General features: G+C 28.9%; 1 protein-coding gene across 6 annotated transcripts in view; it reads right to left on the bottom strand.

Moving 5' to 3' along the window:
* The window catches only part of LOC111690008 (probable serine/threonine-protein kinase nek3), a 48,696-nt gene that overhangs the window by 11,632 nt on the left and 25,083 nt on the right, over positions 1 to 11,981 (bottom strand). For 2 of the 6 annotated variants that reach the window (XM_046947701.1, XM_046947705.1), the window contains exon 1: positions 295 to 1,349. The exons of the other annotated variants lie outside the window; for them this stretch is intronic. In XM_046947701.1, coding sequence (XP_046803657.1) covers positions 295 to 1,258 — 964 coding nt within the window. In that variant the 5' untranslated portion in view covers positions 1,259 to 1,349. Of the gene's footprint in view, positions 1 to 294; positions 1,350 to 11,981 lie in introns of those variants that run through there. 6 annotated transcript variants of the gene reach the window in all.

Raw genomic sequence — 11,981 nt, 5'->3', positions numbered from 1 at the left:
TCTAGTTTATAGTCTAGTCTATAGTCTAGTCTATAGTCTAGTCTATAGTCTAGTCTATAGTCTAGTCTATAGTCTAGTCTATAGTCTAGTCTATAGTCTAGTCTACAGGCTAGCGGATAGTCTAATATATAATCTGGTATGTATAGTATAGTCTTGAGTCTAGTCTATAGTATATTCTATAGTATATAGTCAAGTCGATAGAATAGTCTTTAGTCTAGTCTATATGCTAAAGTCTACATACATATCTATTAATATATTTTCCGATATGTTTTAAAATCAAAATTTCAAGCATACCCTTTAAATAATGACGTATCCATTTCTTTTTGGGTGGTGGCAATAGTTCATCCGTATCACAATCTGAGGTTAAATTTATTGCGGTGGATGAGTTTTGAGACTGTTTTAAAAATAAATCTTTGAGATTATCACGACGTTTACGCAAGGCACGTTGCTCTTTTTGTTGTTGCTGCTGCAGTTGATCACAGTTTATTGATGATGTGGTGGAGGAGGAGGTTTTTAGATTTGGAATAGGGGCAGTTAACTGACTTAAATTCAAAGAGGCCGAATGATAACCATTTATAGAGTTAAGAGGTGTATGATGGAAATTTTTGGAATTTATTAAATTACTTAGTTGAGCCTTTTCCAAAGCTAAATATTGTTTATATAATTTCAATTGTTGAGGATTACTTAAATTGGGTGAGAGGGATGTTGAAGGAGGTAGGTATGTAGATGTTAAGGAGGGAGGGTAGGATGGATTAAGGCTTAAAAATGAATCCGTTAAAAGGCTTAAGGGTAATAAATCCAAAATTTGTGCTGTTGAAGTAGTTAAAGGGGCCGGTGGAGGTGGTGGTGTTAAAAAAGTAGCTTCTGGTACTTCGGCTGCTGAGGCCAGCAACAAGTGTCTATTGCTGTTGCTGCTGTTATTACCGGCTAACGAAGTTGACCATGGTGGAAAGGGTGTTGTGGTGGTTGTCACCAAATTTTGTCTTTGTATTAAAGCTCGCAAATGTTGTTGAAAATAATTTAAAAATGAGGTCGCTGGTGGTGACGATAAATTCAAGGTGGCAGCAGTATTTTGTAAGTGATAAGGTATTGCTGTTGTGGAATTACTTGCTGCTAAAGGTGGCAACAAGTCTGTTAATTGTAATTTCTGTAAATGCAACAAATTTGCCGCTAATTCATCTTGTTGAGAGTTATTGCCACTTATATAGGAGGCAGCAGCAGTGTCATAGAAATTTTTATTTAAGGAAGGTTGCCACATTTTTAAAAGGAAATTTTCACTTTTTGCTTATTTTTAAAGGAATTTAACAAATAACAGTTGTTATTTATTTAAAAACTATTTTTTTTTTTTTGAATTATTGCATTATTTTTTTTTTGTCGTTCAACAGAATTTAAGTTTAAATAAAATCTTTTAATTTTTTTCTTCTTTTTATTAAATTCTCAACCCGTTTTTTGTTGTGCTTCTTTTTTTAAGACGTGTGTTTTGTTATTATTTCAGGTGGTTGTTGTTTTTATTATTATTTTTTTATAACTTGTGTTGTTGCTGTTTTTTGTTTCTTGTCATCAACCACACACGCGAACGACTTTTATACGAATGATTGCTATTTTTACTTAAAAACTTTAACAATGCTTTTTTTTTAAATATAATATACATTTTTGTTTTTGTATATTGTAGAATCGTAAAAATTCTCATTCACCAGTCGTAGGTCTGTACAATAAACAGCAATAACAGCAGCAATAACAAATAAAAACAGACAAAAACACACACACAACAATATTAACAGGGAACGCAACAACAGCAACAACAAAATAATAAAAATTGCAATTTTTATTTTGTGTTTTACTTTGAACTGAAAAAAAATGACAACAAAGTTGTTTAGGATGTTGTTATTCTAGCCACAGCAACAACAATAATGAAAAATCCCCAACAACAACATCATCATCACTAAAACCGACAGCAACAACAACAAATCATAAGTTTAGTTGTCAAGAAACAACAATGAGAGCAATAATAATAATAATCGCAACAAAATACAAAAAAAAAAATTGCAGCTACGTCAATGCAAAATTTATACGCACACATTCAAATACAAACACGAACACAAACACCGGGAAACAACGACTCGACGGACCATTAACAAAAAAAAAAAAAAAACATCTCACTTTTTTCATGCCCTTTTTACACCATCTCTTTTGTACGCATGTGATGGTATTTGTGAATCGTGATTCAGAACAAAAAAAAAAAAAAATGCAAAACCATCATCTCTATTAATGTTTATAAATGTTGCCATTTAATATTTATCTGTGTGTCTCTGACTATGACAGTCAGTCACATTTGTGTGATTAAGGTGGGTGGGGAAGAGAATGGTTGTTATTAGTATAAGTGAGAAGAAAATTTGAGACGACTGGAAAAAATCACGTTTATTTGCATGTATGCGAGATACTAAGAAGCAAAATTTGTCACCAGACTGTTTTCAATTAACAGGGATTTTTAGTGCAATAATTGGGAATTAATAACGTAGTCAATAGTTTAGTCTAAAGTATAGTATGTAGTCTAATTTATAGTCTGGTTTATAGTCTAGTCTATACTTTTCTATACAGTCTATTCTGGTTTACAGTCTAATCTATCTAGACTAGACTATATGCTAGGCTATAGTCTAGCTTATAGCCTAGTCTATAGTGTAGTCTATAGTCCAGTCTACAGTCTAGTCTATAGTCCAGTCTATAGTCTAGTCTATAGTCTAGTTTGTAGTCTAGTATACTCTATAGTCAAGTCTATAGTCTAGTCTATAGTCTAGTCTATACTCTCGTCTATAGTCTAGTTAATAGTCCAGTCTATAGTCTAGTCTATACTTTTATTTATAGTCTAGTCTATAGTCTATAGACTATAAACTAGTCTGTAGACTATAGTCTAGACTAGTTTATAGTCTAATCTATACTCTAGTCTATACTCTAGTTTATAGTGTAGTCTATAATATAGTATATAGTTTAGTGTATAATCTATTCTATAGTCTAGTCTATATTCTAGTCTATTCACAGTGTATAATCTAGTCTATAGTCTAGTATATAGTCTAGTCTATAGTCTACTCTATAGTCCAGTCTATAGTCTAGTCTACAGTCTAGTCTGTAGTCTAGTCTATAGTCTAGACTAGTCTAATCTAAAGTCTATTTTATAGTCTAGTCTACAGTCTAGTCTAGTCTATAGTCTAGTTAATAGTCCAGTCTATAGTCTAGTCTATACTTTTATTTATAGTCTAGTCTATAGTATAGACTATATACTGCTGCCACCTTGAATTTAGTCTATAGTCTAGTCTGTAGACTATAGTCTAGACTAGTTTATAGTCTAATCTATAGTCTAGTTTATAGACTAGTGTATAGTCTAATCTATTGTCTAGTCTATAGTCTGGTTTATAGTCTAATTTATAGTCTAGTTTATAGTCTATAGTCTAGTCTATAGTCTCGTCTATAGTCTAGTATATAATCTAGTCTGTAGTCTAGTATATAATCTAGTATATAGCCTGGTCTATAGTCTAGACTATAGCTTAGACTATATTCTAGTGTATAGGCTAGTCTATACTCTAGTTTATAGTGTAGTCTATAATATAGTATATAGTTTAGTCTATAATCTATTCTATAATCTAGTCTATAATCTAGTCTATATTCTAGCCTATATCAAGTCTATTCACAGAACACCTCCCAAACGATCGAGAGATCCGCGACTGTTCAAGTCTATTATATAGTCTAGTCTATACTTTAGTCCTAAAGACTAGCTATAGTATAGTTTTTATTCTAGTTCTAGTTTATAGTCTATTTATAGTCTAGTGTATAGTCTAGTCTATAGTCTCGTCTATAGTCTAGTATATAATCTAGTCTGTAGTCTAGTATATAATCTAGTGTATAGCCTGGTCTATAGTCTAGTCCATAGCTTAGACTATATTCTAGTGTATAGGCTAGTCTATACTCTAGTTTTTAGTGTAGTCTATAATATAGTATATAGTTTAGTCTATAATCTATTCTATAATCTAGTCTATATTCTAGTCTATATTCTAGCCTATATCAATTCTATTCACAGAACACCTCCCAAGCGATCGAGAGATCCGCGACTGTTCAAGTCTATTATATAGTCTAGTCTATACTTTAGTCCTAAAGACTAGCTATAGTATAGTTTTTATTCTAGTTCTAGTTTATAGTCTATTTAATGGTATTCTAAAGAGTAAAATTGTATATCTTAGTCTAGTCTATACTCTCGGATATGGTAAGTCTACAGTTTTATCAAAAATTTACAAATTCTATTTATAGAATGTATTCATCAACGATTTTTGTAACAAATATAATTTTTCTCACAGTTTATCTGATAAAAAATATGCAAATTGCCTGCAATTCGCTTTAAAACGAAAGCTCTTTTGCTATACAAAGTAATTTACACAAAAATCTCAACACATATTTAGCATTTGCAAGAGTATTATATTTGGCCTACAACAATAACACAAAAACAAGTATTTATAAGCTCGTATTATATTTCTTTTGCGTAGGTAAAAAGAAAAACAACAACAAAATAAGAAAAGGATAATTGACAAGTGTCAAATCCACAAACACATGCAAGCAAAAGTACAGGTTTAATAATAAAGCACACACTCAGGCGGACATACAATTAATTACTCATACGTACATACTCCACAGTCGCTCTATTGTGCTCCCATCATACTCTTGGTATTTATTAAGAGAGCACAACTATACGTATGATTTATTTTATATAAATATTTTTGTTTGCATTTGAGTATGTGGAGAATGCAAAAATAGAAACATAAACATTAATATATACATTTATAAATGCATACATTCAGAAATACATACATAGATATGTATGTTCGTTGGAGAACAACCAGGAGAACAAACAGTTATTTTTAGCATTTAATTTATTATTATTACCATTATCGTGCGTTATTACGTTTTTATAACAAATGGGTGTAAATTCAGTTTGTCAAGAATTTTATATTTTTTTAACTTCTTGTTACTGTTGTTTGTTGTTATGTTAGTGTGGCATATTCTTTTGTTTAATGTCGTGCAACATGCAATTTTTGTAGCAAGTTGGCAAATAACATAGATATTGTATTGTAAAAGCAAGAAAATAAGCATTAAATAAATTAAAGCAATATCACATGGTTTATATAAAATGCATTAACCAACATTTACTTAAGCTTAAATATATCTATGTATTTATGAAAATATAAAAAAGAGTATATTTGTGTAATATTTTACTCTTTTCTAACGAAATATCTATTTGCAAAAAAAAGCTCTTTTTCTCATTTGTCTATTGCTTTTGCTTTGCAAAACAATTTATCCTATTTGCTAAAGTGTAGGTGTTTGAACGACTATGAAAGTATTAGTTAAGAAATTTGTGTGACAAATGTGAGAAAACCTTGTTGGCGTATACGTGATTTTAGTATAATAGGGAAGTTGCCAGATTGTTGATATAATAGAATTAAGGGGAAATTTAGAAGATATTTAGAAACTACAATAGTCTACTCTACAGTCTAGGCTGTGGTCTAGTGTATTGTCTAGTATATTCTATACTCTGATCTATGGTATAGTCAGTAGTGAAATCTATAGTCAAATCTATAGTCTAGTATATAGTCTATAGTCTAGTCTATAATGTAGTCCATAGCCTAATCTATACACTAGTCTATAGCATAGCCTATAGTCTAGTCTATAGCCTAGTTTATAGTCTAGTCTACAGTCTGGTCTATAGTCTAGTCTATAGTGTAGTCTACAGTCTAGTCTATAGTCTAGTCTATAGTCTAGCCTATAGTCTAGCCTATAGTCTAGCCTATAGTCTAGCCTATAGTCTAGCCTATAGTCTAGCCTATAGTCTAGCCTATAGTCTAGCCTATAGTCTAGTCTATAGTCATGTCTATAGTCTAGTCTATAGTCTAGTCTATAGTCTAGTCTATAGTCTAGTCTATAGTCTAGTCTATAGTCTAGTCTTTAGTCTAGTCTATAGTCTAGTCTATAGTCTAATCTATAGTCTAATCTATAGTCTAATCTATAATCTAATCTATATTCTAATCTATATTCTAATCTATAGTCTAATCTATAGTCTAATCTATAGTCTAGTCTTTATTCTAGTCTATACTCTAGTCTAGTGTATACTCAACACTTTGAATTACTATAAGTGTAATAAATATACCGAGTAAAAACAATTTCTTTCGATATTATTTTCTTTTATAAATTACTCTCTTTCTTAAATATATAAATAATTAATTAATAATCAAAACAAATCATTTAACTTATTAATTTGCCACACTCTAACTAACATACATTTATACCAATTAAGTAAACAAACACAGCTGATTATGTTTGCCCTTTGTAACGGTAATTATAATTTATTTAATTTTCTTTTTCGTTTTTTTTTTTGTCAACACAATAAGCCATATATAAACAAACACTGCCACCCAAAAAGGCTTAAAAAGTGTTAGAAAGAGAGGTCGAGAGAGAGTGCGTGTGAGGAATGACAAATAAGTACTCATTTTCTTTATTGCTTTTCCAGTAACAACAATTAAATTAATCACATATTGATTATTTTGCCTGCTTATCATTTTCCTTATCTTTCTTTCTAAAGAAAATATACAAAAAGGAATTGGTAACAAAGAAACAGCTGTTTTAATGTTGTTGTGTGATTAGGAAAAATATTAAAGTAGTTATGAGGAAACTAATAACAAAAGTTAAAATGATTACTTATCGGCGAGAAAATAATATGAAACACCCTTTGCTAGGGGTAACACTTAAATGCTTTAGGCCCATAGTTCAAGTTAAAGAAAATTTAGATTTTTACTAAAAATTATGATTTATATAATTTCGAAAATAAAACTAATTTTTCTTCTTATTCATTCATAATAATTAAACATTTGTTTCATTATAAAACCAACATAAAATTAATTTTTTTCAGTAATTTTCCATACTTAGGAATGACCCATATTTAAAAAAAAAAAAACTAGTGATTCAAAAAAAACATCATAAACGGAGAATAAGAAAAATAAAAAGAAGAGCAACACAAAACAATAATAAAAGAATCCCAAATAACAAAGTAAATAAATAAACAATATTTACTCAACATCATCACACAACATGTGCAGCAGAGGTAACAAACAGCAACAACCATTAACAAACGAATTACAAAATACAAAAAAAAAAACAACAACTGCTACAAAGAAACAAGAAAAACAAAAACAAGTAATACAAGTTATAAAAAAGTAGGTGGAGAAGGAGACCAAAACAACTAAAATGTGGGTGCTGCTAAAAATAAGCTAAGAAAAGAGATGAGAACAACAACAACAACTTATTTTAAATGCCACGCGACAACAACACTGTCTCAGTAATCTTTTACTTACGTCGTAATTGAAACAAAGAGCAGGCGCAGTTGCAAAATTAAGTAAAAAAGGTAAAAAAAAAGTTAAGGTGATTGAATAAAATTTCTCTCTTTATCATTAATATTTTTTTATTAGCTTAATTTGTTTTGTCATAAAAATAAATTTTGCGTACTTTCTTTCGTAAAAAGTAGGTATTTTTTAAATATGTATTTTTAATACCAAAAAATAAGAAAAAAAAAAACAAATGTGTGTTAAAATCGAAAACAACAAAAGAAATTATACAAAAAAAGAAAACAATTTTTTTAACACATCGAAAAAAATTCGTACAAAGTTCAATGACTCTTTGTTTACAATCACCGCCGTTTTTTTATATTTTTAAGTGCTCTACGCTTTACTCTAACCCAGTCAATGTACATAATGCAATAACAACAATAGCAACAATAATAAGAAACAGCATGTTGTTGGCAGTGTGTTATGCTGTGGTGCTTGCTGTTGCTGTGACAGAGAGACTTTAGCAGCTGTCTGCTGCTGCTGAGGAGTGTTTATTGCCGTCAGCAGCAACATATAGAGTGGCCATGTAAAATTTTAGCTTTGGAAGTCTTAAGTGGACAAAATGTCCAATAGGAAATGTTAATCCAGCTTTTTGTTTATTTATTTATTTTATTTATTTATCTATCTATCTATCTATCTATCTATCTATCTATCTATCTATCTATCTATCTATCTATCTATCTATCTATCTATCTATCTATCTATCTATCTATCGTATACTCAACACTTTGAATTACTATAAGTGTAATAAATATACCGAGTAAAAACAATTTCTTTCGATATTATTTTCTTTTATAAATTACTCTCTTTCTTAAATATATAAATAATTAATTAATAATCAAAACAAATCATTTAACTTATTAATTTGCCACACTCTAACTAACATACATTTATACCAATTAAGTAAACAAACACAGCTGATTATGTTTGCCCTTTGTAACGGTAATTATAATTTATTTAATTTTCTTTTTCGTTTTTTTTTTTGTCAACACAATAAGCCATATATAAACAAACACTGCCACCCAAAAAGGCTTAAAAAGTGTTAGAAAGAGAGGTCGAGAGAGAGTGCGTGTGAGGAATGACAAATAAGTACTCATTTTCTTTATTGCTTTTCCAGTAACAACAATTAAATTAATCACATATTGATTATTTTGCCTGCTTATCATTTTCCTTATCTTTCTTTCTAAAGAAAATATACAAAAAGGAATTGGTAACAAAGAAACAGCTGTTTTAATGTTGTTGTGTGATTAGGAAAAATATTAAAGTAGTTATGAGGAAACTAATAACAAAAGTTAAAATGATTACTTATCGGCGAGAAAATAATATGAAACACCCTTTGCTAGGGGTAACACTTAAATGCTTTAGGCCCATAGTTCAAGTTAAAGAAAATTTAGATTTTTACTAAAAATTATGATTTATATAATTTCGAAAATAAAACTAATTTTTCTTCTTATTCATTCATAATAATTAAACATTTGTTTCATTATAAAACCAACATAAAATTAATTTTTTTCAGTAATTTTCCATACTTAGGAATGACCCATATTTAAAAAAAAAAAAACTAGTGATTATCAAAAAAAACATCATAAACGGAGAATAAGAAAAATAAAAAGAAGAGCAACACAAAACAATAATAAAAGAATCCCAAATAACAAAGTAAATAAATAAACAATATTTACTCAACATCATCACACAACATGTGCAGCAGAGGTAACAAACAGCAACAACCATTAACAAACGAATTACAAAATACAAAAAAAAAACAACAACTGCTACAAAGAAACAAGAAAAACAAAAACAAGTAATACAAGTTATAAAAAAGTAGGTGGAGAAGGAGACCAAAACAACTAAAATGTGGGTGCTGCTAAAAATAAGCTAAGAAAAGAGATGAGAACAACAACAACAACTTATTTTAAATGCCACGCGACAACAACACTGTCTCAGTAATCTTTTACTTACGTCGTAATTGAAACAAAGAGCAGGCGCAGTTGCAAAATTAAGTAAAAAAGGTAAAAAAAAAGTTAAGGTGATTGAATAAAATTTCTCTCTTTATCATTAATATTTTTTTATTAGCTTAATTTGTTTTGTCATAAAAATAAATTTTGCGTACTTTCTTTCGTAAAAAGTAGGTATTTTTTAAATATGTATTTTTAATACCAAAAAATAAGAAAAAAAAAAACAAATGTGTGTTAAAATCGAAAACAACAAAAGAAATTATACAAAAAAAGAAAACAATTTTTTTAACACATCGAAAAAAATTCGTACAAAGTTCAATGACTCTTTGTTTACAATCACCGCCGTTTTTTTATATTTTTAAGTGCTCTACGCTTTACTCTAACCCAGTCAATGTACATAATGCAATAACAACAATAGCAACAATAATAAGAAACAGCATGTTGTTGGCAGTGTGTTATGCTGTGGTGCTTGCTGTTGCTGTGACAGAGAGACTTTAGCAGCTGTCTGCTGCTGCTGAGGAGTGTTTATTGCCGTCAGCAGCAACATATAGAGTGGCCATGTAAAATTTTAGCTTTGGAAGTCTTAAGTGGACAAAATGTCCAATAGGAAATGTTAATCCAGCTTTTTGTTTATTTATTTATTTTATTTATTTATCTATCTATCTATCTATCTATCTATCTATCTATCTATCTATCTATCTATCTATCTATCTATCTATCTATCTATCTATCTATCTATCTATCTATCTATCTATCTATCTATCTATCTATCTATCTATCTATCTATCTATCTATCTATCTATCTATCTATCTATCTATCTATCTATATCTATATCTATCTATATTTATCTATCTATCTATCTATCTATCTATCTATCTATCTATCTATCTATCTATCTATCTATCTATCTATCTATCTATCTATCTATCTATCTATCTATCTATCTATCTATCTATCTATCTATCTATCTATCTATCTATCTTTATCATTCTTTAGCAATTACCTTGTTTTCGCATCCTTACATTGTAATTTCTCCATTAAACCTAGATACGGCAACTCTATGAGACCAAATTAACATTTACAAAGATAATTGCTGCAACAACAACGACAAAAAGCCTGATTATATTGAAATAAAGAGCAAAAAGCTGATTTTTTTAATTTGCAAAAAAAAAAAACAAGTCAAATCAAAACAACAACTCACTTATACATATAAAAACTCACTCTTAGATTTTGCAATTATCTCTCAAAATGAAAAAAACTAAGGAAAAATTACACTAATTACTTATTAAACTACATAATTTAAAGTTTATGTAAATTTTAATTTATTACTTTACACAAAGACATTAAAAAAAAACGCCAAATCATGTTCAACTAATAAAAAAAAAAATCCACTAAAAATTGATAAAGGTTTTAAATTATCTATTAAACTACATAATTTAAAGTTTATGTAAATTTTAATTTATTACTTTACACAAAGACATTAAAAAAAAACGCCAAATCATGTTCAACTAATAAAAAAAAAATCCACTAAAAATTGATAAAGGTTTTAAATTATCTATTTGTCTGCTACTACCTCCCCCTTACACCCTTTTACCCAAAAAAATAATATGTTTTTAAACACTAACAAATTGTTTAACGGTCAAAGGGGGGTAAAAATTAAAAACAACAGCAACAAGTTTAGTTACGACAACATCAAAGAGAGAGAGAGACTGAGTGTTAGTTACACTCTTCTAAATGTAAAAACCAGTGTATTAGTTAAAAAAAGGGGAGAAATTATTAAAATTTATTTTTTTTCTTCAAAGGGGGACGACAAAATAAATTTACTCTCTTTCTCCAACCTCTTACACTTGCGCTCTTTTTTTTATTAGTATACTTGTTATTTGTTTGTTTTCTTATTTATTTTCTTTTTATATTTCTATATTTGTGGATTATTGTGTTTTTTTTTTTGTACTTTGGTAGTACACGTGGCCTTAAATAATAAAAAAAGCTGTTTTGGTTGTTATTATTGTTGTTTTTCTTTTATTTGCTAATATTATGATAATAGGTATGTGCTGTGTGTTGTTTTTTTTTTTTGTGGCTCATCATCATCATTATTATTTGATACAATTATTTGATTTCTTTGGGTTTATTTTTAGGGATGGGTAGTGAAAAACTGTAAGCAAACAAAAAACACATTTGGATCGTAGTGTGCATACAGAGAAATAGGTCTGTTTATAATTATAATAAAAAAATACTATGCAATATTTGTGTATGATAAACAAAAAAATTAACAGAAAACGGAGCAAAGCAGGAAAGAGAGAGAAGGTAATGGAAAGAAAAGAAAAAAGTGTTATAAATGAAATTCTTTTCAACAAAATGTGGAACGAATGCAGAACAAATATGTTAAAAAATGCTATAAACAAGACAATTTTGTATTAAAAGTTAATGAATTGAACTGGAAGTGGAACTAAACTCAACCCGAACTAGATCTGTATAAGTAGAACTAGAAGTGAATTTTAACCAAGCTAGTACTGAACTAGAACTGAACTAGAACTGAACTAGAACTGAACTAGAACTGAACTAGAACTGAACTAGAACTGAACTAGAACTGAACTAGAACTGAACTAGAAC

This window comes from Lucilia cuprina, chromosome 3 (genome assembly GCF_022045245.1).
Source record: "Lucilia cuprina isolate Lc7/37 chromosome 3, ASM2204524v1, whole genome shotgun sequence".
NCBI classification, from domain to species: domain Eukaryota; kingdom Metazoa; phylum Arthropoda; class Insecta; order Diptera; family Calliphoridae; genus Lucilia; species Lucilia cuprina.
This window is presented reverse-complemented; position numbering and strand designations above follow the sequence as displayed.